At 54.4% G+C, this 27,013-nt stretch overlaps 2 protein-coding genes across 8 annotated transcripts; both read left to right on the top strand.

Moving 5' to 3' along the window:
- The first annotated feature begins 5,329 nt into the window (after window positions 1-5,329).
- Window positions 5,330-22,069, top strand: Aldh3b1 (aldehyde dehydrogenase 3 family member B1). 2 transcript variants are annotated; one of them, XM_050137413.1, is made up of 10 exons: window positions 5,330-5,494; window positions 10,756-10,918; window positions 12,915-13,025; window positions 13,124-13,244; window positions 13,460-13,545; window positions 15,386-15,467; window positions 17,375-17,761; window positions 18,157-18,323; window positions 19,700-19,799; window positions 20,925-22,069. In XM_050137413.1, the coding sequence occupies exons 2-10, from the start codon at window positions 10,757-10,759 to the stop codon at window positions 21,113-21,115; spliced, it is 1,407 nt and encodes a 468-aa protein (XP_049993370.1). In that variant the 5' UTR covers window positions 5,330-5,494; window position 10,756; the 3' UTR covers window positions 21,116-22,069. The 2 variants fall into 2 exon arrangements, with proteins under 2 accessions (XP_049993370.1, XP_049993371.1); XM_050137414.1 differs by lacking the exons at window positions 5,330-5,494; window positions 10,756-10,918; window positions 12,915-13,025; ... (1 more) ...; window positions 13,460-13,545; window positions 15,386-15,467 and adding an exon at window positions 15,484-15,636.
- Window positions 22,070-22,206: 137 nt separating this feature from the next.
- Window positions 22,207-26,255, top strand: Ndufs8 (NADH:ubiquinone oxidoreductase core subunit S8). Of its 6 annotated transcripts, none has more exons than XM_050137415.1 (7): window positions 22,207-22,301; window positions 23,195-23,252; window positions 23,341-23,391; window positions 23,893-23,982; window positions 24,068-24,240; window positions 25,857-25,985; window positions 26,063-26,255. In XM_050137415.1, exons 2-7 carry the CDS (start codon window positions 23,195-23,197, stop codon window positions 26,192-26,194), a joined length of 633 nt encoding a protein of 210 aa, XP_049993372.1. In that variant the 5' UTR covers window positions 22,207-22,301; the 3' UTR covers window positions 26,195-26,255. The 6 variants fall into 6 exon arrangements, with proteins under 6 accessions (XP_049993372.1, XP_049993375.1, XP_049993373.1 ...); XM_050137418.1 differs by lacking the exon at window positions 22,207-22,301 and adding an exon at window positions 22,316-22,446; XM_050137416.1 differs by lacking the exon at window positions 22,207-22,301 and adding an exon at window positions 22,464-22,548.
- The last annotated feature ends 758 nt before the right edge of the window (window positions 26,256-27,013 follow it).

The raw sequence follows: 27,013 nt of genomic DNA, 5'->3' as shown, positions 1-27,013 counted from the left end.
CCCCCTGGGGATGTGGCAGAAACACAGTGGGGGTGGGGTGGTTTTCTTGTAGCCCTCACTTCTCAGAAGAAGAAGCCATCTGGTAGAGGGTTGTAAACACGCTTCCCATCTGGTTTTCTGTGATTTTATTGTTTTCGAAGTTGACTGGAGACTATCAATAAGTATATAAATGTAAAGATAAAGAGAGGAGAGGATGAAGGAAGAGGCGACAGGCACCTCCCCCAGAAGGGTCCTGGAGAGTCTAGGGGCTGAGTTATAGGGAAGGTAGAATCTGCAGAGGCTTCGGGCTTTGCTTTTGGCTGGCAAGACCATCTCCAGGTGACAGAGGGTGCTGCTGTGGGAGAGGCGGACTGACGGGTGGGCTCTTGTGGCTTGGTGCCTAGAGGCGCCAGGGCGGGGTGTAGCTCAGCTGCTGGTGCTTACCTGTCACGAGCAGAGTCCTGGTTAATCCCCAGCACTAGGTAATTGGCTGTGGCTGTGCGCACTTTTAAGTTCAACACACAAGGAGTAGAGAAAAGAGGATCGGGGGTTCAAAGACAGCCTGCCTGGGCCATATCTTGAGTTTGAAATCAGAAATTACTACACAAGACACTGTCTTGAAAAACAAAACAACAAAACGAAAGAAAACAGTCAGAGGTGTGGAGGGCGTGGAGACACAAGACAGTAGGGATTCAGTAGGCATTGGGAAGCCTGGAAGCCAGCCGTGTGGCTGCAGTCAGAGAGGACACCGGTGTTCACTGTCTCAATGATGACAAAGTCCATGTGGTGGCCATGGTGAGCCTGAGGGTGAGTGATCGTAGGACTGGGAATGGCAGTGGACTTCGGCACGAGAGGATGCATTCCTACAGAATCGAGGGCAGGTGTGAGGCGCGATGAAAGATAGTGGCTGGGGACTGGAGAGATGGCTCAGTGGTTCAGAACACTGACTGTTCTTCCAGAGGACCCTGGTTCAATTCCCAGGACCCACATGGCAGCTCACACCTGTCTGTAACTCTAGTTCCAGGGGATCTGATACCCTCACATCAATGCACATAAAGTAAAGTTAAATAAAGTATTTAAGAAAAAAGATAGCAGCTGCTGGGCGGTGGTGGCACACATCTTTAGTCCTGAATTTATTTATTTTTTTTTTTTTTTTTTTTTTGGTTTTTCGAGACAGGGTTTCTCTGTAGCTTTGGTGCCGATCCCGGAACTAGCTCTTGTAGACCAGGCTGGCCTCGAACTCACAGAGATCTGCCTGCCTCTGCCTTCAGAGTGCTGGGATTAAAGGCATGCGCCACCACTGCCCGGCTTTTATTTATTTATTTATTTATTTATTTATTTATTTATTTATTTATTTATTTATTTTTTGTAAATCCAGCACTCTGGAGGTAGAGACAGGTGAATCTCTGAGGCCAGGACAGGCAGGGCTACACAGAGAAACCCTGTCTCAAAAAAAACAAAGGGAAGAAAGAAAGAAAAAGAAAGAGAGACAGACAGACAAGAGAGAGAGAGAGAGAGAGGAAGGAAGGAAGGAAGAAAGGAAGGAAGGAAGGAAGGAAGGAAGGAAGGATCTGAGATGTGTGTTATAGTGCAGTGGGTGGTGAGTGAAAAATATGGTGTGGGTGTGTGTTTGTACACGGTGTGTAGTGTGTGGTTTGTGTGTGTGGCACGTGTGGCCTGTGCTATGTGGCTGCTCTGGAGAAGGGTGTGAGGGACCCAAAAGAAGCCCTCCCAGGGGTGCACCCCTTCAGTCATATCAGCAGAAGGCCCGTGTGCAAGGGGCAGAAGCTGCTGACATGCTCCTAAAGCCTGTGCCCTCCTCTCAGTCAGCCACTGACTTCAGGACAGAACCAGAGCTTAAGATGAGCCTCAGCCAGGGAGGCTGCTTCCTGCCAAGTCTGCCAGCCTGGGCTCAATCCTGGAGCACCAAAGAGTGGGAGAGGAGAGCGAGGGCTGTGGGTCGTCCTCTGAGCACACACACACACACACACAAACACACACACACAGTTGTGAAACACCGAAGGAGAGCTTTGGGCTAATAGATGTCACCCTGGCAGACACCCAGTGCCACCTTGGCAAGGCTTCTGTCTCTGCCACTTCTAGTCAGACCATGACAGCTCGAGGCGGCACCCCACTCCTGAGGAGCTACACCCCACATGCTTTCCCAATGCCTTCTCTACAATAACATTTCATGTTCTTAAATTCTCCTTGTGACAGTGATCGATGTCCCTCACGGGGGAGCGGGGGGCGGGGGACGCGGGCTGAGGTGGCTCAGGTCTGAAAGCCCAGGCTCAGGAGCTGAGATGGGGCAATCTCTGCCCCGAATGTGAGTCCAGCCTGGGCTACAGAATAAGATCTTTTACCAAATGTGAGTCCAGCCTGGGCTACAGAATAAGACCTTTTATCAAAAACCCCAACCCCGGGCTGGAGAGATGGCTCAGAGGTTAAGAGCACTGGTTGCTCTTCCAGAGGTCCTGAGTTCAATTCCCAAAACTGCATGGTGGCTCACAACCAACCATATGTAATGAGATTTGGTGCCCTCTTCTGGCGTGTGGGCACACATGCAGACAGACTACTGTATACAAAATAAGTAAATCTAAAAAACAAAAAATAAAACACCCAAACCAAAAGTAGTGATCTTTAGGTCAGGCACTGGAGTAGCTGAAAGATGATCCAAGGACCCTGCCCAGTTCCTCCCAGCAAGTGCCAGCAAGTGGATAGGAAACACGGCTGCTACTGTCTGCTGAGACCTGTGGTCCTGGAAAGAGGACCTCATTCATAAAACGGTGTGGGTGTGGAAAAGCCTAGCTAGTGTGAATGTCCTCATGGCCTCTCTGTGCCGCCGTGGCTGAGTGGCCACCCCTCTCTGGGCCTGTAGTCTCAGCTGGACGCCTGGGAACAGTACAAGGCTGTGTGGCCCAGAGGCACAGCAGGTGCTTCTCTGCTGAGCGCACAAAGGAGCAGGTGACTGGCAATCACTGCGTACCTATGCCAAGGGGCCAAGAACACTCCCCTGCTCTTTCTTTGTACCTGATGTTGAGGACATACTGATCTCCTGCTGTGTTCCAGGTGTCTTCTCCCCACTCTGCCACTGGTTTTTTAAGACAGAGTTTCTCTATGTAGCCTTGGCTGTCCTGAACTCACTCTGGCTGGCCTCAGACTCAGAGATCTTCCTGCCTCTGCCCCCTGAGTGCTGGTATTAAAGGCCACCACTCCTGGGCTTGTTCCAGGCACTTTCTGGATGGTTCCTGAGCTATCCTTACTGAGCTCTGCAACATAGGCAGAGCCAACTCCATTTAACAGGTAAGAACGGAGACCCTACAAGGGTTATGTGGCTCAGTCAGGGCTTGTTTGCAGGTGAGCGGTGAGCGCTCTCAGGCTCAGACCACACTCTGCACCCCTTCTATGCCTGGTCCCCAGCTTCGGGATTCTACACTCTACACAAGGCCCCCATAGCACCACTTCCTCTGGGGTCCCCTTGGCAAGGCCATGAATGCCAGGGCCACTCCTGGGAGCCTTGAGGAACAAGGAGAAAGGGATATGACAGTGGGGCACACTATCTCGGAGTCTTGTCCAACTTCTTTTCTGTTGTGATCGAGGAGCTTCGAGGAGCAAAGGCTTTCGTCAGGTTTATAAGTCCAGACCCAGCCCATCACAGAGTGAAGTCAAGGCAATCAAGATGGAACCTGAAGGCAGGCTTTCTCTCTGCTTCCCATGATACCACCCCTGACCAAGGCGCTCACATCTCAGCCAAAGCGGCACAGCAGGACGGTGGAGGCTGCGGCTTCCTGTATCAAGCTTCCTTTGCCTACGACCACCTGCCCAGGGAATGGGCCCTCTCACGATGGGCGGGCCGGCCTAGACCAGTCCCCCACAGACATGATCTGATCTAGGTGTTTCTTCACTTGAGGCTGTCCTCTCAGGGCTGACAGTGGTTCAGTTGTGTCCCAGGCATCTGCACAGGGACTGCCACCTCAGGTACCTTGTCCTAGAAATTTGGGGTTCCTGTGGGCCTCATCTGAGGCTGTTCCTAAATTGAGACAAATTTAATCCCTGAACTCAGGGAAGCCCTAGCAGCCCTCTGGCTAGGAAGGAGGTGCTGAGAATTCAACACCCCTCCTGCTTACTAGGATCTTTCCCAGACGAGCCCCTCATTTGCTGTGTGGCCTCAGACCAGTGGCTGACCCTCTCTGGGCCTTATTTCTGGCCGAGAGCTACAGACTCAGCCCCAGCTCAGTCTTACATGACACCCGCTCTGCCTGTGCGTCTGTCTGGCTCAGTTCCAGACAGTGCACAGCAGGGCTGTCACATGCTGATCCACGTGACAAGCGGCGGCTGGGGGCTCCATCCCACGCAGAAGACAGGGCCCTCAGTGCCCCTCGGCCCTACACCTATCCCAACTTAGCTGAATCCTGCAGGGTTGGCAGCAGGGCGTGGGCCTGTGGGCCTCCCTTGCCCTCCCAGGTAGGTTGGGGAGCTAGGTGAGGCGGTGAGGAGCATCTCCTAGGTGCAAGGTCGGCACAGAGGCCCTGGCCAGCAGCCTCCAGGCTGGCCCGGGGCACCTGCAGGGAAAGATTGCTTGGTGGCCTGGGCAGAGGTACAAAGGTGTCTTTTTCTCACGTACGTACATGTAACCCAGCCGCCAGCCTGTCTGCCCCAGCAGCTGCTCAGGATCATCCCCTCTTTGTGCAGGCTCCCACAGGTGTCCCTGGGGTGGAGCCAGGCACAGCTCCGCACCTGCAGAGGAGCAGGACCCCAGGGGCCACCTCAGCAGTACACAGTATCCTGACGGCTGTCCTGAGGGTGGCAGGCAGAGGGGATGTCTTTGGGGAGAGACGCGTCGCCGGTTTTACAGTTGAAGCCCTGCCATGCATATCCTACGTGGCCACAGCTCGTCCCCTCCAGGGCCCCATTTTCTTATTGTAAAATGTGAGGTTTGAGGGTGAACGCCTTTGTGAGCAGGCTGCAGTTGGAGGTAGACGGAGGGTCACAGGTAGGCAGAAGCCTGGGGCACCGCTGGCAGAGAGAGGGCCTAGTCTTGAGACTGTCTCTGCACTCCGGGAAACTGAGACTCAGAGTAGACAAGGCTGGGAGGCAGTGTTCAGCCTTTCTTGATATTCCAGGCTGGGACGTCAAGGGCCGCACCTTCACACTGAAATTCCCAGGCTCTCCTCCTAGTGGTGAGAACATGCTCACCTCTGCCTTCCCTCCCATCCCTCAGCCTCTCCTCTGTTCCCCTCATTGTTCAGAACAGCATGTGACCCTGAATTAAAGCCACCCTTCTCTGGGCCCTGCCTTCTTTTCTGTGGTCTGAGAGAGTCTCCGGGCCTCTATGAGACAGATATTGTGGTAAAATCCCAGCTAGCAGCTTCCACCAGGCCTGGAGCCAAGGTCAGGCACTGGGCCAGGGCGGCCCCGCCCCAGGGGCAGGCATTGTTGAACCTTGCTTAAAGGCAAGGCTCAGGCCGGGCTGGACAGCCAGGAAGGCAGAAGGGGCAGCTTGGTGAGGCCTCAGGTACTGTACCCCAGGGAGAAGGGAGTGGAGCTGTTACTGATCTGTCCTGGCTGGGATCTAGCCCAGCTACTCTGGGGTGCTGGGATCCCTATCTTGTCTGGAAACTGGCTGTTTCACACACAGGCAGCCTGTGTCTTTCAGGCCTCATCTGCTTGCTGCCTGGAGAGAAAAGGGAAGGAAGAGACTGAGGGGGAGGGCTGAGGAGCTCAGAGTGCAGGGCCCAGCTGGCCTCCTGGGTCTGCACTGTGCTCCCCTGCCCTTCTCCTCCTGGGGGACTCATTCTGGGAGGGGGAGGAGGGACATGGCTGCCACAGGAGAGAACATGGCCTCCCACCCCTGAAGGCCCATTCGGGCACCGTTTCCAGGGCCCTAGCTACCACGCAAGCCTGGTAGTTGGGGACGCTCCAAGGACCTTAGGAAAGACCCCTCAGCAATAAACTCAGCAGAGCCCAGTGAAAGAGAGGCAGGAGCCGCTGTGCCTGGGGAGGGACCTTGTGGTTCCAGGGACTTCGTCTTCCCGTAGCTTATCTATGAGAGGGCAGGGTTAGTCTCCAGGCCCAGGAACATCTTGGTCCCAGCTCCCCAGGGATCTTGCATAGGAGACACTGCAGCCCAAAGCTCTGGATGATCTTCTGGAGCTCAGGGGCAAAGCCACACATAGACCACAGAGGCCACACATAGGAGATTAGAGCCAAGGCCCCTTCAGTTTCAGGGCCTGGGGGGGAGGGGTCTTTCAGCCTGACCTAGTGCCCCCACTTTGGCAGTACTGATGAAGGTCTCCGAGCCCTGAGGCCACACCTTCCTTCACTGCCATGAAGATCCCCTGCCTCCCGAATCCCACACTGGATTAAGGTTTCCTTGGGTCCTTATCCTGGAGTCCTACTGTCTCAGCCCCCTGGTGCTATCTGTCACCCATGGCAGCCATCATGGCTAAGAGCTTCTGGGGGCTGTGCCCGGACCAAGCCTTTCTAAACCTCTGCCTCTGAGTTTCCCCAACAGCGAGCTTACAGGTGGCACCAAGAACTGACCCATTTTGCTAAAGTAAAGAGTGAGCCAAAGCGCCCAACAGACTGCCTGAGGGCCACTAGCCAGTCAAGCTGCTGGAATTTGTGCCTAGACCATGGAGGCTTGTGGTGTAGTTGGGAAAACTGAGGCAGGAAGCATGCGGGACTGGACTGAGTTTTCCAGCACTGGAGCCCAGTGGGGTAGGCGAGAACAGGGACCATCAGCTGAGCCCTTGCCTGGTGGCTCGTCCCCTGGGTGAAGGAGTGCAGGCCCGCATTCTCAGTCCTTTTCCATTTTCTCTAGTTTCCAGACCCGCCTGGGGCTCACCCTGCAGCCCCAGCCACAGCAAGTGCCCATGCTGGCCCCGCCTACCATAGCCAAATAAGTTTGTTTGTGCTTGTGTAGGCAGAAACTCACGTAGCCCAGGCTGGTCTCAAGCTCACTACGTAGCCAAGGATGACCCTGAACTCTGACCTTTCTGCCTACACTTCGCAAGGGATCAGATTCAGTCCTTCCTGCACGCTAGACAAATAGCCCACTAACAGAACGACATCTCCAGGCCCTGTTCAGCAATTATTTATTTATTTTTGTTTTTGAGACAGGGTTTCACTGTGTAGTAGCCTTAGCTGTCCTGGAATTCTCTCCACAGACCAGGCTGGCCTCAAACACACAGAGATCCACCTGCCTTTGACTCCTGAGTGCTGGGATTAAAGGCGTACGCCACCACCGCGAGGCATTTCTGTACGATTTTTAAAGCATTTATGATGTGGGGGGGGGGTGCATCCCGTGGCATGCATGTGGAGGTCAGAGGACAACTTTATGAAGCTGGTTCTCTCCTTCCACCTTCGTGTGGGTTCTACAGAGAAAACTCAGGCCGTCCAGCTAGCATAGCAAGTTCCCTTACCCATATTTTTTTTTGACACAGTTTCATAATGAAACCTTGGTTTATATGGAATTTGCTAGAAATCATAGTGATCATCTTGCTTCTGCCTTTCTATTGCTGGGATGGAGGCATGGTTTATCATATTGGGCTGATTATTGCTTTTAGAGGGATCCCTAGGCTCATGGTCCTACTCAAGCCCTAGGAAAACACAGACACAGAAACTCCCACACCATCCTCAGGGAGACCCCCGGGCTCACCAGCCCTGGATCTAAGCAGCTGAGCTCTGGGCTTGGACAGGACAACATAGTGGGGATTGCTAGGAATGACGGGACTGAGGGAAAGAGACACCAGCGGATTGGCTTTTCACGTTCACGGGGCTCTTCTCTTTCTGCTCCTGAACCCACAGCTCACAAGTGTTGCCTCCTCCCAAGGACTGTCTGTTCCTCTCTGCACTCCAGGCTGCCCTGTTCTCATCCTCCAGGAATGGGGTGACTGAAGCAGTCAGCTTTCTGTACCTCTGGGCCGAGGTTTTCCAATGTCAAGGAGCTGGGCATCCTCGGGCTAGCTCCTTGTCCTCTCTGTGCTCTGGTCTTCGTTTCCTTCAGTGAGGTGAAGAACGGTCCCCTTGTTGTGTGTTTAAAGGAGTTAGGGTGGACATCCTTATGGTCTTACCCAGGATGGGATGTACCCAGGGAGGGAGGATGGGGTGCAGTCCAGTGGAGCTAGACAGGAATCCCCCAGTGTCTGTCCACTGGGACTTCCCACTTGCCTTGTGATGTCTTAGTCTAAGACCACCTGATCCCAGGTGGCAGATAGCCTTGGCTCCTCTGCTCCATCAGGTCCAGCCTGGCTTTCTAGCTTTTTTGGTGGGCACACTGTCAGGTTTTGGTCCACAGTGACCAACCTTGAGAAGGCATTGTGGGCCCGGTGGGCAGCCCTGCAGGAGAGGTGTGTATCCTGCTGCCATGGTGAGTTAGCATCAGTGTTGCCAGGAGCACTTCTGGAATGTTCCGTATAGAGCCCACCCACAGAGCTCCCCTGCCCACAAGCCAGTGTTTGGTAGGCATGCTTGACATTTTTGTGGGCGCTGAAGAGCCTCCAGTGAGCAGGGGGAGGAAGCGACTGTTGGTGGCGTGCTTTCTTTTTCTTTACTCAGGGCTATGTGCGTTCACGTGTGTGAGTTCACTGTGGGGGGGGGATGCACATGTGTTTGTATGTATGCGTAAGGAGGCCTGAGGTTCCCCATAGCTCCCCACTTTCATTCTCTTTGAGGTGGGGTCTCTCAGTCAAACCCAGAGCTTGCCAATCTGAGGCATCTCATCAGCCAGCTTGTCCTGTCTGCTTTCTGAGGGAGGTTGGGGCCGTGGGGAGCTCACGTGCATGCGCACTTGCCTTTACCTGGGCCTGGGAATCTGAACTCTGGTCCTCTTGCTTGCACAGCAAGAGCTTTGACCACAGAATGTCCTCCCTCCTCTGCTGGTGACTCACAGGCTGCTGGCCTTCCTCTGCCTTCTGGGAACAACAGCAGCTGCCTTGTACTCAGATCTTCCAGAAAACCAGGCTTTCATCTTCTGTAACAGCAAGGAAACTGAGGCAGGACAGAAGAGGCTTTGCCCCAGGTCTCTTGATAGTAGGAGAGCCCCGGGACACTCTGATGACACTCCGGGGAATGGGAATGGAGGATGGTGCCGTCTCTGTTGGAGCAGGAGGCCTGAACGGTCCACGCTGGACCCTCGGCACAGCCGCTGAGGTGGCTCATCGCCCCAGATCACTGCTCCCACAAAGGCCCCCGGACAACAGCTGCCTGACAGGAGCAAAGCACTGGGCCCACCTGGGCCCAGCAGCAGACCTCAAGGTTTCATCTTCACAAAACCTGGCAGCTAAGACAGACACGATGCTGTGTGCTTTTATGATCGCAGCACTTAAGAGACACAAACAGGAGGATCTGAAGTTCAAGGCTATCATAGCTCTAGAGTGTGTTTCAGGGCAATCTGTCTCACACTGAGGAGCCAAGAAAACAAACAAACAAACAAAACACCTGGGGCTGGAGAGATGACTCAGCAGATGAAGTTTTTGCCCCTACAGATGCCCAGAGCCCACACAAGCACTGGTGGTGTGACAGCTGCCGGAACTCCGTAGCCCAGAGGCGGAGAGAATAGATCCCCAGAGCAGACTGTCTGGCTACTCTAGTTCCCCTTCAAAGCTTTGTGTATTATTATGTGTCTGTGGGAGTGAGTGCAGGTACTTGCAGAGACCAAAGGTGCCAGATCCCCTGGGGTTAAAGTCGCAGGTGGCGTGGGCCACCTTATGTGGGTGCTGGGATTTGAATTCAGGTCCTCTAGAAGAGCAGCATGTCTGTCCTTAACTGCTGAGTTCACAACTTCAGCCCTAGATTGGTCTTATCTGTGATATCGGGGTTCAGATGAGAGACTCTGACTTAATAATAAGGTGGAGAATGTTTGAGGACCCAGCATTAGCCTTGGGCCTGTATGGACTTGGGAACACACATACATACACGCATGTACATCACATACAAAGGCACATGCCAAAAAAAATTTTTTTTTAAAGCACAAACACAGAGAGGCCACTGTAAGAGTGATGAAGAACACTGGAGTGGGTTTCAGTTACACTGAGACCTGAAGTCACAGGGAAAGAGGAAAGGGTCCCCAATCGGTCCTTGGTACCAGGCCAAGCAGCAAATGCGTCACAGGGCTCCTCTGATGAGCCTCGTGTAAACAGGCATGAGCCCAGGGGAATATCAGGCCCCTTTCCTGTCTGCCAGTTCCAGCTGGTGACGGCCCATCAGCCCACCTGGCACTCCTCCCTACCCGTCCCCTTCTCTTGTGGTCCAGTTGGCATCATGGCTGAGGTGGGCAGGAGGGTCTCTGGGAAGCCCAAGCTACTTTTCCCTTTGTGCCAAGGGGGCTGAGAGTGTGCCCAAGGTCACCCCAGGTCTCTGAGCTGCCACCAGCCAGCCTGGCTCCTCTTGTGCAGAGCTCCTGAGCTGGGTGACTGCAGTGGTGTCCCTCACTGTCTCCCATTCCTGTCCACTCTACGCAGGCCAGGCGGGGGCGGGGGGGAGTGTAGCCCCTGGGAGGGCACTAGAGCAGGGGCCTTGTGTCAGCGCTAACTTCAATGAAATCCATTGAACTCCCCTGCCCAGCCTTACTGATACCCTGTCCTGCAGCCTCCTAGAGTCCACCCGGCAGAGGGAGGCATGCCTCTGTCTCAAAGGCCACTCTTGTCACCAGTAGAGTTGTCCCAGGGAGGCCCTGGGGAGAACTGTGAGGCACTGGTGCTGGACAGGGGCTGGGGAAGATCACCAAGGTGGGGGTGGTCCAAGCCATGCGATTCACACTGCGCTGTCCTGCAGGATGGATTCGTTTGAGGACACACTGCGGCAGCTGCGGGAGGCCTTCAACAGCGGGCGGACACGGCCGGCAGAGTTCCGGGCTGCACAGCTGCAAGGCCTGGGCCGCTTCCTTCGAGACAACAAACAGCAGCTGCAGGAGGCACTGGCCCAGGACCTAGGCAAGGTAGCATGGAGGAGGGACAGTGGGGTAGGGGTGTGCATGACCCCGGGGTCAGAAAGGGTGGTACAGCCGGGATAAGGGATACAGCTCAGCCACATCCTCCATGAAGAGGAGCTGAAAACCCGTGGAACCCCAGCTCCTGTCGTGAACCACAGCTGACTGAAGGCCCCTGTCCATCTGTCCCCTATCTACTCTGCAGCTATTTATGGGAAACTTGGTATGTGCTTGGTACTGGTGCCAAGACAGGTTCTATGAACACAGAGAGCAAAAAGCCTGTGTCTCCAGAGCTGACCTCTGCCGGGGAAGGGGTGGAGACAATATGGCATGTGATCTGGTAACGTGTGAGGTGCAGACATCACAGTGTTAAGTCAGGGGTTAGACGGTGGTGCTGGTTTATATGTGGGGGGGTCAATGCAGGTTTTTCTGAGAAGGAGGGGCCTTGGAACAGAGATAGGAAGCAGGGAGAAAGAGCTGGACGGACATCAGAGGAAGAGGCCCAGCAGCATAGGCAAAGGTCCTGCCTGAGGCAGAAGAGCTTGATGTGTCTGTAACTGAGGAACTGCAGAGACCAGAGGGCTGGAGAGTGAGAGACAGAGAGATGTGGGCGAGAAGGCCTGAGGAAGTGGACCACGCCCTGAAGGACTTGGGTCTCACTTGGCACTGTGGACCTCACAGCCTCTGTACCCTGGAGGTTCTGGGGTGTCCTCCCAAATCCAGCAGCAGCCATGCTGGGTCTCCCAGTCCTGAGATGGCTGCCCAACAGATCTGTCCCAGTGAGTTCCTCTCCTCTTTATCCCTGCTGTTACCCTAGTGGCTCTTCCAGTCTGATGGGCTCGGGGACTGACTCTCACCAGCCCCGCCCAGCACTCCCGAGACCTGACCTTTCCCCCTTCAGCTCAGGTTCCACCTCTGCTGTGGTATTCGATTCCATAAATCTGGACCTTACAAAGGAGGCAGTAGCCCAGAAAATTCAACCTGGTGCCTCCCTCTGATCCAGTCAGACTACTCACTGTCTCAATCCTTGGCCCGTGGTGCCTGCCCAGTGGTCAGACTCTTATCAGAGGACAAACACTCCTCCTGCTGGACAGTCACACCCACCTATCCCCAGAGGAGGGTGCAGAGAAGGCAGTTTCTTGCCCAGAGACACACAGTCAGGAAAAGCAGGGCCTGAGGAAGAAGCTCTCCTGAGGTCACTGTGCCCACTGTGTGCATACTGATTTCTAACGACCCCACCCCACAAACCTCGATAGGGACCTCAGGAGATGCCAGGCTTGCTGTGAGTGGTGTGTGGCTGAACGTCGCCTGAACCAGGCTCAGCTATTGGAAGTACAGTGTCCTCTGCAGGCCTCCGTCTTCTGTTGCTCTCCAAGAGAACTTGTATTTCAATGGCCACAATTCATCCTGGCTCTGGCATCCCTGACCCTGAAGCCTGGGTCCCTCCTAGAGTCTGGGGCAGAGTGCAGAGCATGGTCGTGGCTTTTCTGAGATGGGATCTCAACCTTATTACAAAGCCGAGAATGACCTTGAACTCTTGACCCTCCTGCTTCTGCCTCCTCAGGGCTAGGTGTTTGCCATCGTGCCCAGTCTACACGTTGCTGGGGATGGAACCCAGAGTTTTGTGCTTGTTAGGCAAGCTCTCTACTGCCGAGTCCCATCCCCAGCCCATTTTTGTCTTCTTACTTCTCCCCTGGGCACTAGGTACTGTCCCCCTGGGCTGTGGGAAAAAGACCATTGACCGAGGAGAATCATGCCTTGTGCCCCTCTCTCTAAGTAGAAGCAGAGCAAGCCCCAGCTGCCAGCACAGGGCCTTTGCACCTGCTAGGCTCTCTTCCCACTATATTCTGCCTCCAGGTGCCCATGGCTCCCTGGAACGCGTGAATGAGTGAGTGAATAAATGAAGGACAAAGAGATGTAGCACCTTTGGGAAGAAAGCTGTACCTCCCCACTCTCCAGCTCTTTGCTGCTTTAGGACAGCCCTGTCCCTCACTCTCTTCTGTAGTCAACTTTTGAGTCAGAAGTATCTGAGATCGCCATCAGCCAGGCTGAGGTGGACCTGGCCCTCCGGAACCTGAGGTCTTGGATGAAGGATGAGAAAGTGTCCAAGAATCTGGTAAGCTGGGGGACGGGGACAGGATGGCAGTTGGGCTTTGGGAACTGTTTGCTCCCACAGTGTGGTTCTACAGAGCCTCACTGCTCTCCCTGGCCCAGGCCACACAGCTGGACTCAGCCTTCATCCGGAAGGAGCCCTTTGGCGTGGTGCTTATCATTGCACCCTGGAATTACCCCTTGAACCTGACTCTTGTGCCGCTGGTGGGGGCCATTGCTGCAGGTGAGACCCCCACCTTCCCACAGCCCTAGTCACTGGAGAACACAGGGCTACCTAGGAAACCAGAGGAGGAAGGCAGGGGAGCTGGCACCCTGCTCCCAGGCAGCCCCTGGCCAGGGTCTGTCTGTCACTTCTGATTCTTTGACTGAGAGCTAGTGTGGCCAGCACACCCCCTGCATGGCTGCCCTCTCCGAGTCTTCCCTCTGTGCTGACTGCAGGAAACTGTGTGGTTCTCAAGCCCTCGGAGACCAGCAAGGCCATTGAGAAGATCCTGGCTGAGGTCCTGCCCCGCTACCTGGACCAGGTAACCAAGGATGGTGGAGGCCTAGGACTGGGCAGTTCCCGGTGGGGGTAAGGCAGGGGACACATCCCAACCTCAGGAGGGCCTTCAGTGTGGGGGAGTGAGCTTGAGGGGGGGGTGTGCTTGCTCATGTGTATGTGTGCGCATGTATGTTTATGGTGGTGTACAAAAGAGTTCCACATTAGCCCGGAATGGAGTATAACAAAGGTTTATTTATTTGGGGATAAACTCACAGAAAGGGTAGCGATATGCAGTCCTCCGCTGGGAACTGGAACGGAAACCAGCAGCAAAGAGGCCCCACGCATGTCTGTATTTATATTACATGAGACAGTGACCAAAGTGGGCCAGTATAGTAAAGGCTATTGGGGCCCTATTCCCACAGCACCTCCTCCTTTTGTCTAAATAAGAGTGTTCTAAGTAATACAAAACTATATACAATAAGAACAGATATCAAGTATTGTCCAGAGAAAAGAAGAGACAAAAATATACGTAAAAATTATAATTATTAGACAACAATGAGGACACTAAGAGAAACTTACATAGAGCTAATCTACATGGGAAGTAGAAAGTAGAGAAAGACAAGATCTCCTGAGTAAATTGGGAGCATGGGGACCTTGGGGGAGGGTTGAAGATGGGAGGGGAGAGGCAGGGAGGGGAGCAGAGAAAAATGTAGAACTCATAAATATCAAAAAAAATTAGAGGGGGCTGGAGAGATGGCTCAGTGGTTAAGAGCATTGCCTGCTCTTCCAAAGATTCTGAGTTCAATTCCCGGCAACCACATGGTGGCTCACAACCATCTGTAATGAGGCCTGGTGCCCTCTTCTGGCCTGCAGACATACACACAGACAGAATATTGTATACATAATGAATAAATAAATAAATATTTAAAAAAATTAGAATTACAGTCAGCATGAACAACATCAAACAATAAACATATGCTAAATGTTTCAATAGTTATCATATCCTAAGGGCTCTAAGTCTTATATTAAAAATGTCTTAGCTAAGTCATGAGAGGAAAGTAACTGACTATCTAGTCTTCAACCACATCAAAGACCTGAGAAGGGAAATAATATTACTTGAGTAAACAAGAAGTGCAATCAAGTGACTTCCAAAAGATGCAAGAAATAAGAGACCACCGCTAGTTCCCAGAGCATGCTTCTGTGTAAGAGACCACCGCTAGTTCCCACAGCATGCCTCTGTGTAAGAGGAGGCCAGGCTCAACCTCTGGTGTTTCTTTAAATGTTCACCCCGCGTTTTGACACAAGGGCTCTCACTGGTTCCTGGAATGGAGAATTTGGCTAGACTAGTTGGCCAGTGAGTCTCTGGGATCTGTCTTTCTACACTGCTCCGTGCTGGAATTACATGCCTGCCATCACACCTGGCTTTCCAGTGGGTGCTCAGGATCGAACTCCGGTCCTCATGGCCTGCTGAGTAGCTTCTCCAGTCTTTGTCTCTTCTATTTTTTTTGGGGGGGTGGACAGGGCCTCACTCTGTAGCCAAGACTAGCCTCAAACTCATAGTGCTCCTCCTACCTCAGCTTCCTGAGAGCTGAGCTACATGAATGAGTCTCTGTCCTTGGCTAGGGGACCTCTTCTGAGTTGCACGGCCTTGGCTACATTACTGTGCCCCACTTCAGTTTCCCTTCTAGGATTTAGCCAGGGCAGTCTGTCCCCTGGGGTCCTATAGCAGGCCCTAGCTTCATTCTTGCTCAGCCCCCCCAGAAGTTCTCAGAAAGGGTTGTCCAAGTCTGGATGAAGCAAAGTGGGCGGGCTCCAGGCAGGTTGGACCACCCCTGAACTCAGAAGCTGGGTCTGAGGACTTCTGTCTGCCCCGCCCCCCACAGAGCTGCTTTGCCGTGGTGCTGGGTGGGCCTCAGGAGACAGGGCAGCTGCTGGAACACAGGTTCGACTATATCTTCTTCACAGGTAAGGTTCGGGGGTGGCTCCAGCCTCCAGACCCTTAGGGAAGACAGATGCTCATGTCTACAACCACCAACCAACCTCAACCTTGAGCCAAAAGTTTGCCCAGGCCAAGCTCCTACTGAGCCAGACCCTAACAGCAGACCCCACGACCTCCCTTTAGCCCTGACAACAGGTGAGAGGCTGCTTTGGGGTGCTGAAGGGCAGCAGTGTCCAACCTAGGGTTGCCCTGCTGGCCAGGATAGGATCTGCACCCAAGCTCTTAGTGCTGCTAGCTCTCAGAGGTCACCTGCCATTATACTAGCAAGCCCCCAGTCCCAGACAGCTTGCTTCAAGGGACCATGATGTAGTAGTTTCTGAAAGATAGAAAAGGAAGAGGAGGTAGTGGGCATGCTTCCAGGGCCTGAGCAAAAGCTGGCTGGCTTCTGACATGCAGGTGGTTAGAGCAAGTGAGAGGTGGGCTTTGAACTTCCCTCTAGACCCTGCCTCAAGCCTAGGAAAGGCCCTGCTGGGGACAGGGAAAACTGCCGAAGCAAAGGTGGATTGGTCTTCCTTGTGGGGGAAAGACCATTGGTAACAGTCTCAGTAGGCAGGGTAGGAGGCAGGGACCCTCAAAGTCACCCCTACACCCTCAGTCATGGTGGCCCTTAGGTGAGGTTTTTACGGCCAGGTGCAGAGGCAAGGCAAAGCCCAAGGCCAGTTTTCAAGGCAGGTCCCAACAGACCTGGCTGAGATCTCGCTGCAAGGCCCATGACTGATCCAGTCTGTTCTCATCTGTACAGCTGAGGCAATCCAAAACACAGTCTGCATTGAAGACAGAGTCTTTCCATGACTAGCCTACAGTCCTTAGGAAGAACATCAGCCCCCTCCTCCCAAAACCAGTGTGTCTCTGTTGAGTACACAAGACTGTATGTCAGAGGCTGTATGTTCTGTATTCTTTTTGTTTTTGGGGACAGGGTTTCTCTGTGTAGCCCTGACAGTCCTGGAACTTGCTCTGTAGACCAGGCTTGCCCCGGACTCACAGAGATCTGCCTGCCTCTGCCTCCTGAGTGCTAGGATTCTGGAGTCTTTTATCAGTGTGTAAGGTGCTGGGAATGAAACCCCAAACTTCATTCGTGACAGGAAAATGCTCTACCACTGAGTCATACTCTCAGCCCTTGGGCTGTCGCTCTTATTTGGGTTTGGCTTGTTTTTCCAGACAAGGTCTCATGTAACCTAGGCTGGCCTCAGACTCACTATGTAGCTGAGGGTGGCCTGGAATTCCTGACACTTTTGCCTCTACCTCCCAAGTGCAGGAATTACAGGACTGTACCATCAGAGCCACTGTTTGAAACAGGATCTCAGTGTAGCCCAGGCTGGCACTGAACCTGAGGTACTCTTCTAGCTCAGCTTTCTGAGCACCGGGATCACAGGCAAGCGTCCCCGTAGCCAGGTGCCACTGCAGTGTTTGAACTAAGGAGAGCAGAGAGCAAACAAGGACTGGGAGAATTACGGTGCTGCAGTCAAGGGCCAGGACAGCCTGGAGGAGGAGCAGATGGGGGCAGGACTTGGGGAGGAGCCTGCAGACCAGGAACTCTGGGAAGAAGAGAGACAGAGAGGAGGAACTGAGCATCAGTTGGGCTGAACTGGGCTGTGGCCTTAGAGGACAAGGCAGAGGATATCAGAGGTTTCAGGAGATGGAGAGATGCCTTGTGCTATGACAGGCTGGAGAAAAAGCTGCAAGGTGGACCAGGGACAGAAGCAGACACAGGTAGGAGCTGAAGGCTCCACCCGGGAGAGGCTCATGGAGTCCCATTCACTGTTGGGAGTGCAGGATGAATTCTTCCTTTGGAGCCCCCGTGCAGGGTCCAGGTGAGGCCACCCACTTAGCCAATTGACTAGTGAGCCACTCTAGGCCCTTTCCATGTACCCAGGGAACCCTTATGTAGGCAAGATCGTGATGGCTGCTGCCGCCAAACACCTGACGCCCATCACCCTGGAGCTGGGGGGTAAGAACCCCTGCTATGTGGACGATGACTGCGACCCCCAGACTGTGGCCAACCGCGTGGCCTGGTTTCGCTACTTCAATGCTGGCCAGACCTGTGTGGCCCCTGATTACATCCTGTGTAGCCAGGAGATGCAGGAGCGGCTGGTACCTGCCCTGCAGAATGCCATCACACGTTTCTATGGAGACGACCCACAGACCTCCCCCAGCCTGGGCAGAATCATCAACCAGAAACATTTCAAGCGGCTCCAGGGCTTGCTGGGCTGTGGCCGTGTGGTCATTGGTGGCCAGAGCGATGAGAGCAATCTCTATATTGGTGAGTCCCTCTCTTCCCAACCTGGGCCAAGACCTTTCCACGCTGGACTACAGGTCTCAGCCTGTGTCTGAATCCTCTGCCCCACCTCTCGAGCCTGGCCTGAGTACCCAGTCCTGGGTGCCCAGTTCACAACACCCCATCACTGTGACTTGGAGCCTGTGACTCCCAAACTCTGGATCCACTGGGCTATGACCCCACTCGAGAGGTTCAGAGTATGGCTTAAGCTTCTGTTCTAGATTGTGTTGTTCTGTGAGACTCGAGACCGCAAGTGTGAGGTCCTAGGGAGTTAGACCCTGGGTCTGCCCTGTGTGGAGAACAGGCTTTGCCTTCATTGGAACCCCTCTCGCTGGATACGTCTTGCCCATGGGTGAGGCTGAGTTGCCCTTGCATTGCAGCACCCACAGTGTTAGTGGACGTGCAGGAGACGGAGCCTGTGATGCAGGAGGAGATCTTTGGGCCCATACTGCCTGTGGTGACTGTGAAGAACCTGGATGAGGCCATTGACTTCATCAACCGCCGGGAGAAGCCACTCGCGCTGTACGCCTTCTCTCAGAGAAGCCAGGTGGGATGAAGTACCAGTAGTGAGCTCTGTGTGTGTGTGTGTGGGGGCAACAGAGGGAACACGCCCCTCTGGGTAGTTACAGGACTTCAGGCATGGTGGCCTCTTGGCTTTGCCCCTGCCCTCCTTCCTGGAAGTCAAACCCTACCCGGGTCAAACTCTCCTGGATGACATCACAGACAATTTTTTGAGATAGGGCCTCATGAAGCCCAGGCTAGCTTTAAACTGTGTAGTCCTGGATTGAACCTGATCCTTCTGACTCCACCCCTGAGTGTGAGGACCATAAATGCGTGCACTGACACCTGGTTATATTTGATCCTGGGAAAACAAATCTAATGCTTCCTGCACATGAGACAAAACTTACCAAATTAGGCTGGAGAGATGGCTCAGTAGTTAAGAGCACTTCGTGCTCTTGCAGAGGACCCAGATTTGGCTCCCAGCACCACCTGCTGGTTTGCAATGACCCATAACTCCAATTCCAGATCCCAGGGATCTGATGCCCTCTTATTTCCTCTATCACCAAGCACATGCGTGGTACATGTTTGCATGCAGGCAAAACATACACATAAAATAAACAAATCTCTAAAGATTAAAACAAACAAACAACAAACTGACCAATTAAGGGGACCGGTGATATAGCTCAGTCAGTAAAGACGTCCAATCTCCAAGAATCTTGTGGTAGAAGAACAGACTCCCATATGGTTTTCTCCCACAAAATCGTTACGAGCTGAGACTAGTACACATAAACACACTATAAATAAAATTTAATAAATTAAAAACAAAAACCTGGGCTGGAGAGATGGCTCAGCAGTTAGAGCATTGCCTGCTCTTCCAAAGGTCCTGAGTTCAATTCCCAGCAACCACATGATGGCTCCCAACCATCAGTAATGAGGTCGGGCTGAGGCAATGCTGCACCCTGTGGGATCCACTTCACCAGACAAAGCCCACCTCAGAGCTGGCATCACTGAATAACACAAAATTAAGTAGGACAAACCTGTCTCCTTTCCCTCGAGCCTTCTCAGACCTGCAGACTGCAGGAAAACCCTTCAAGGAAGTCAGGCAAGGCCAATCTCAGGCTGCTGAGTCCAAACCTGGCCTTAGCGGCCCAAACTCGTCCCACAAAGTCCCTCCCTTCTCTCTCATGAAAACTGTCACCACAAGATCAGCAGCTACCTCTTGTGCCCACTCTACCTTTCCCAGATGATGCCAGGTCTTATGACTTCTCCTTTGTGCCAGGGTTGCACAAAGGTGGACACACAGAGAACGTGTCCCCAGGGTGGAGTCTGTGGGTATGTTCCATTAGACCCACCTTGGACCTCAGTCCCTATTGAAACAAGGTACAGCCAGATGTGCTAAGCAAGTTCCTCTTTCTCTCCCAGGTGATCAAACAAGTCCTGGACCGGACCAGCAGCGGGGGCTTCTGCGGGAACGATGGCTTCATGCACTTGACCCTGTCCAGCCTTCCTTTTGGAGGAGTGGGTAGGTGGCAGCAGCCCTCTGCCCTCCTGGGCTGATCCACGGTCGCATCCTCACTCTGCCGCTCAAGCACCCTAACTACAGGACGTGCGGCTCGCCCTCAGGGGAGCGGACACGAGAGGAAGCCCCCTCCATAGACCGTGTCCACCTAGCCTGCCTCCCACCTCCCTGTTACAGTCTGTGGTGGAACCTTCAGATTTTGGCTTTTTCATAGCCACCCATCCACAACTCAGTCCTGGTGCGTTCACCTCCATGGTAGGGTCAGATGATGCTCCCTCAGCCTTCACAGTTCCTGCGACCCCAGCTCTGGGCCTCTCTGCTTCCCGGAGGCCTGGGATGTGGAGATGTCTGCCCCCCTACGCACACAACTGTAAACTTCACAGCTGTATCCCAGCAGCCCCATAAGCATGTGGCCCTGGCAGTCACTTCTTCTTTGGGTCTACTTTCTCACTGAAAGTGTCCTGGTCATAATCAGTACTGGAATGACAGCATGTTCTGGCCCGTCCAGGTCTTGCCCTGGAGCCCAGCTCCCATTCCCCTCCCTTAGTCTGTTGTGGGCTACTGAGCTTGGCCCTGGCATGTTACCCACCTTCAACGCTAAGTTGTCCCCAAGCCACAGTCCTCCCTACCCCCTTTTTTCCCCACTCACACTCTATCTGGCTCACTCTACATTCCTCTGGCTTTACTCTTCCAACAAGCCAGCTCCATTCTTCCCAACTCCCTCCAGGCCATGTCCCCTGGACTTTCTGGGCTGAGTCCTTCTCTCTTCCTAGACACTAAGAACTACACAGGTTTGAAGATGTCTACCACAACCCTAGGAGGAGTGTACCACTGTCACAGGAGGAGTCTGAGGCAGTCACTTGCCCAAGTGACATACCTGTTTAGGACAGGGTTCGAATTTAACTTTGGGCAGCCGGGCTAGAGAATTCATGCCCTTGACTTCAGTTTGCCTGTTCCAGATCAAAACCTGTCATACTGGTCTGGTGGAAGGCTCGTAGTTCAGCCTTCTATCCGTAATGTCTTGCGATCAGTCCACTGAACAGATGGGGAGAAAGAGGCTCAGATAGCCCACCCGTTAGAACACAGTCACTTTAAGGACCTAAAGCCCGTGTTCCATGCTGTCCACAGGATCGAGTGGGATGGGCAGGTACCACGGCAAGTTCTCCTTCGACACCTTTTCCAACCAGCGTGCCTGTCTGCTGCGCAGCTCCGGGATGGAGAAAATCAACGACCTTCGTTACCCGCCTTACTCCAGCCGAAACCTCAGGGTGCTCCTGATGGCCATGGAGGAGAGAAGCTGCAGCTGCACACTGCTGTGAGGGCACTGGGGCCACGGGGCCACCCTGGGACACAGCTGCTGGGGAAGTGGCCTGCTAGGGCCAGGTGGCAGAGCAGTTGGCTCAGCCGCCCTCCCTCTGGGGCTTCCCTTTAGGACCTCTCACTGTTCTGATTGGGACAGGCTAGGGGTGGATGTGAGAAGGGGTGTGGCCTGTCTCCTCCAGTGCTACCCATGGCATTAGGGAGAAACGGGCCCTTCTGAACTACCCACCTTCTTGTGGGTAGTGTTACAGGGAAGCAGTGGTACATGGCATAGGCCATATCCTGTGACCAGGCATGTCTAGGTTCCTTGGAGCCTCTGGTTTCTACCTGCACAATGGGGATGAAGCAGCCTCCAGTCGCGGGGAGTATTAAAGCAGGAGGGCTGACCCCAAGCTACAGGTGTCTTGTCTCTTTTTGGAGGGAGGTGTTGCCTCCAGGTTAAGGCTAAGATCCCTCCCTCAAGGACTCCCCTCCCCTCAGTTCTACACATGGTACCCCCATCTACTCCATTCTACTCAGTAGTGAAATATCCCACCAACATCAGCCCCATGCTTCATTGAATGGCGTTTCCAGCCACTCAACTACTAAACCCCCAAATTTTGACATCCTGTCTCCTCTCCCGGTCCGGTTTGACCAAGTCAACATGTCCTTCCTGGCCCGCAGGACTCCTAAAGGGAGCCTTCCCTGACCACTCCAAACAAGACATGCAGACTGCCTCATGGCTCTCTAGTCACAGGGGCAGGGTTAGGAAAGTCCTGCTACACGCGGCTGTTACGAGGACCAGATGAAGCCTTGTGACTAAAACGCTTAGGCCAGAGAAGAGGTCGCCACCATTACAGTATTCAAATGAGCCACACCGCCCTGCTCCGCCCACCGGGAAATGAAAGTCCCAAACCACGCCCAGGAAGTCCCGCCTTCAGCAGCTCGGAAGTCCGCGTATTGACCTCGCCGATACAACATGGCAGCTCCCTACAAAACTTCAAGCGCCTGTTCCCGTCAGCCAATCATAGAAAAGTTAATTCTGGGCCCTCCTCCGCAGCAGCACCACAGACCAATCGGGCCACAGCAGGAAAGGTCACCAAGGAAAAGGCTTGAGTCGCTCGCCCAATGGCAGCATCCCAAAGTTAGGCTCCGCCCCCCGGCTGAACCGCACCTGGGCCAGTAAAGGAGCCGGCGCGCCTCAAGGTGGGTGTCCAGGGCAAGGCGGCGAAGACAGGGCCTGGGTGGCAGCGTGACGACGGGGTCGAATGTGGTGTCACCGCTCACTCCATGGAGTCTGGGATCCGGGGGGTCGGCTCGGTACCCGTGGCCTCTGCGTCCTTTTGCAGCTGTAAGGCCCGGAGGCCGGCATCCTTAGGCGCATGCGCTGCATCGCCGGATGCCTTCTGCGTTCCTAGGGTCAGAGGTCAAGGGGAAGGTCTGAGAGAAAGTGGTAGGTTGGGCTCCAGGATTACCTGTGGTCAGGGATCTAAAATTGGCAGACCCGCTAGAGGTCAAAGGTCACAGGAGGGGCTCTTTGGAGCGTTGGTAGAGTGCCAGGTTCTTGGCCAACATCCCCTTGGTTGTATGCATCCCTAATTGTCGGGGACTCCCTCCCCCCTGTAGCGAAGGCATAAAGCCTGAGGTCAGGGGACACGGCTTGCCCAAGGTCACCCGGCAGGCTGGGAAAAGTCCTTGGGCTGGGGAGAGGAACTTGACCATGAGACTTATTTAAACCGTTAAGGTTTTTCTGCAGGTGACTTCTGGGTTCCTGCCCTGGTTCCAGTGCCACTAACTTTGGGACAGTCACTTAACATGTCAGGACGACAGGGCTTGTGGCATCTGGCCTGAAGCCTGCCTGGCTCAGCGTTAACTCTATATATGCAGTGGTGGTCAGGGAGTTTAGGTGTGAGCTACAGATGAGACGTAGAGAGGGGAACTGGGTTCAATGAGCTTCTTAGGAGCTGCAGTAGAAGGAACTTGGGGTGCCAGGTGAGTCTTAGCAGAGTGAGGTCAGCTTGAGGCTTGGGGTGCTGTGGGAGTCAGTGCTGGAGAGGGCAGATTTAGACCCATCACCTCCTTTCCTTCCTGTACCCCAGATGAACCGTCTGACCTCACCCATGCTGCCACGGGCCCTGGCCCAGGCTGTGCGCACAGGTAGGTGCAGGGATCTGTTCCTGGGGGTGGGGGAGCCAGGCTTCCTGGTATGAAGTCCCAGCAGCAGAGTGTCACCCTTTGCTTGCAGGACATCTCAGCGGCCGAAGCCTCCATAGCAGTGCAGTGGCAGCAACATACAGTGAGTACCACCTTGTGTCTTCCGACATTCCTGGTTGCGGGCACACCTGAGGCCAGGGACCCTCATCAAAAGAGAATGTGACTGATGGACATTGTGGTGGCATTGAAGGAGGGAGGCGTGTGCTCAAGAGGAATGCTTGACTCATTAGGGGGACCCACGACCCTTTCACCCGGAACTTGAAAAGCTTTGCTTGGGGGCTCTTTGGGTTACCAGTAAGGCTTTGCTTCCCGGGGCCCCAGACTGGCTTTCCGGGGCCCAGAGGCCACAAACGGGCTTCCCGGGGTCCCAGACTGGCCTCCCAGGGCCGCAGACTGGCTTCCCAGGGCCGCAGATGGGCTTCCCAGGGCTGCACTGACTGCCAAGGATCACAGACTGGCTACCCAGGGCCGCAGACTGGCTGCCCAGGGCCCTCACTAAGCCTACCTACCTGCACCTAGGGTTGAGAGTTGAGCTGCATCTTCCAGAGCAGACTCCCTAACCTCCCGTCTTGACTTCCTGCAGAGTATGTGAATGTACAGGAGCTGGATATGGACATGAAGTCTGTGACTGACCGTGCAGCTCGGACGCTGATGTGGACAGAGCTCATCCGAGGTGAGTGCCAGTGGGGAGAGGTGGGATTCGGGTATGGATGTGTGGGGAGGAGAGCAGCCCCAGGCCAGCTCTGTGCCGCTCACAGGACTGGGCATGACCCTGAGCTACCTCTTTCGGGAGCCTGCCACCATCAACTACCCATTTGAGAAGGGCCCACTGAGTCCACGTTTCCGGGGGGAACATGCACTGCGCCGCTACCCATCCGGGGAGGAACGCTGCATCGCCTGCAAGCTCTGTGAGGCTGTCTGTCCTGCACAGGTGAGCTCTAACCCTGCCCCTGCCTTGATACACAGCCCTGGGAAAGTCCCTTTCTTTTTCTTTTGAGACAGAATCTCACTAGTTAGCCCCGACTGGCCCACAACTGACTGTGTAGACTAGGCTAGCCTTGAGCTCACAGAGACCTGCTTGCTTCTGCCTCTGTAATACCAAGATAAAGACACCCACTGCCGCACCACCTGGCAAAAGTCCTAACCCTCATCCTGTGAGTGGACAGTGAGGCCTTGATGTCCAGGTGCTGAGCCAGGAAGCCGGTGGTGGCCTCCACCTCCATCCCAAGTGGGCCATGTGGCACGCATACCCATACCCCACCCTAGGAGTCAGTCGACCGTGTAACATTTGGGCTCAGGAGCCATGGGCTAGTGTCGGGAATCCTGTCTGTGTGCCTGTCCTGGCTTTGAGCCAAGGCCTTGCAGTCAAGGCTCCCATCCCTGGTGGCTGCTCCTCGGGCATGACCATGCTCATGGGCGCTGTGTGAAGCGTCTGCCATTGGGGCTGTTCGTGGAAATAGTAAGAGGCAGAGGTGGCTTCGGTGTGCCCAGCAGGAGCCCTAGCAGGAGCCCTAGCAGATGCAGCCCTAAGACCTGTCATGCCTAGCTTCAGCTCCTAGCTGTGCCCCTGGCAGTAGTAGCGGGCATGGCTTCTAGGCAGTGGGCACTCTGTAGAGCAGGCTCATCCCTATATCCTCCCTATGACTGCAGCAGTAGCTGGTAGAGGTTTTAGTCCCACTCTTTTGTTGTTGTTGAGTCAGCGTTTCTCTGTTGCTTTAGAGCCTGTCCTGGCACTCGCTCTGTAGACCAGGCTGGCCTCGAACTCACAGAGATCTTCCTACCTCTGCTTCTCGAGTGCTGGGGTTAAAGGCGTGCACCACTGCCTCCCAGCTTTATTCCCACTCTTAAAAACACAAAAAGATGAGCCTCCTGACACTTCAGTGTGAGTAGTGAGCATGCCACTCGGGAGTGTCAGGTTCTTAACAGTTCTCCTGGCCTGTGGGTCCCAGGCTGTCCCTCCTTACTCTTGGCTGGCATACAGCTGTACCCCAGAAACCAACAGTTAAAGATATACCTTCAAGTTTGGTCTATGTGCCTCATTACTGTGTGACTTCAGGAAATCCTTTGACCTCTCTGAGTCTTAATTTTCTCCAACAGTGGGGATTGCCAGAAAGGTTGTTCAATATGGCAGTCACTGGGCACTTAATGTCCCAGCGAACCCCTTAGGGTTACAGGTTTCCTTTTTAGTTTTTCAAAACAGGGTTTCTTTGTGTAGCAGCCTTAGCTGTCCTGGAACTCACTCTGTAGACCAGGCTGACCTCGAACTCACAGAGATCCACCTATCTCTGCCTCCCTAGTGCTGGGATTAGCACCACCGCCTGGCACAGGTTCTCAAGGAGCAAAGCAGATGATAGCCTTTTCCTTGTGAGACAGGAGGGTCACCTGGGCAAGAGATGAACAAAACCCTGGCAGAGGCTACAGGGCCATGTGAGGGTGCTCCCTCTGGAGGGCTGAGCAGGTGTCTGAGCATGTGGGCACCCGTGTGAGGGGCAGACCCAGGGGCAGGAGGTGTCTGCCAGTGGCAGTGACCTGTGACCATTCCCTCAGGCCATCACCATTGAGGCCGAGCCGAGAGCCGATGGCAGCCGCCGGACTACACGCTATGACATCGACATGACCAAGTGTATCTACTGTGGCTTCTGCCAGGAGGCCTGCCCTGTTGACGCCATTGTGGAGGTGAGTGGGCCGGGTGAGGTAGCGAGCCCTGAGGCTCCTGGGCGGGGGTTGCCTTGCTGACTTCCTCCCTCTTGTAGGGCCCCAACTTTGAGTTCTCCACTGAGACGCATGAGGAGCTGCTGTACAACAAGGAGAAACTGCTCAACAATGGGGACAAGTGGGAGGCCGAGATCTCCGCCAATATCCAGGCTGACTACCTGTACCGGTGATCTGGCCACCTGGCTGAGTCCTGTGGCCCCTGCTGCCCATAAAGAAGCTATGATCCCACAACTGCCTGTTGTGTTGTATCTGTTTGCCAGGTGGAACCCACCCCAGACCAGGGTGCATGGACCTTTGGCCTTGTTCCCTCAGTGGGCCCCAGCAGCTCGCATGCCCACAAGACCTAACAGCCAGACCCCGTCATCCTCTGACTCACAGGCCCAGCAGGCCTCTTTGTGGTTGGCCACAGGACCCCGAACTATCACACGTGGGCTTTTCTACAGGGCCTGGCTATGCTGGTCACCATGGGCCTGTTGTCCCCATGGTAGTGGCTGTCTGAGAGGTGGACCCCAGGTCTTCTGTCTTCTCAGTCCTACATTGCTGTAGTTGTTTGGACTCGGAGCCTTCCCAGGCTTTTCAGGCCAAAGTCCGTCAAAGTCCAGGAGACTGGGTAGAGGCCCAGTGAGTAAAGTGTCCCTGTCCTGAGAGTGCACACAAATGCAAATGTGGCCACGTCTGCCACCCACTGCTGGGGGTAGACTCAGGAGGATCCCTGAGGGCTCGCTGGCCAGTCCATCTCGTCAAAATGGCAAGCTTCAAGTTGAATGAAAGACCCTGTCTCAAAAATGCCTCAGATGGTGGGCAGCTGAGGAAAGGCGCCTGCCGATTGACCTCCGGCTTCCTCGTGAGCGTGCGCCAGAGTGTGCCTGCATACACTTACACAGAGAGCCTCTTAGGCCAGGGTGTCCTTTGGGGAACAGGAAGCCTGCTATGGGGTGACAGTCACAAGGGGATGACACAGGTCCTGCTGCCTCTGAGCTGGATGTCGC

The sequence above is a fragment of the Alexandromys fortis genome, unplaced genomic scaffold (genome assembly GCF_014885135.2).
Source record: "Alexandromys fortis isolate MF-2015 unplaced genomic scaffold, M_Fortis_MF-2015_v1.1 scaffold_3, whole genome shotgun sequence".
In the NCBI taxonomy this organism is placed as follows: Eukaryota; Metazoa; Chordata; class Mammalia; order Rodentia; family Cricetidae; genus Alexandromys; species Alexandromys fortis.
Note: the sequence above shows the minus strand (reverse complement) of the source record. Positions and strands in the feature narration are given on the sequence as shown.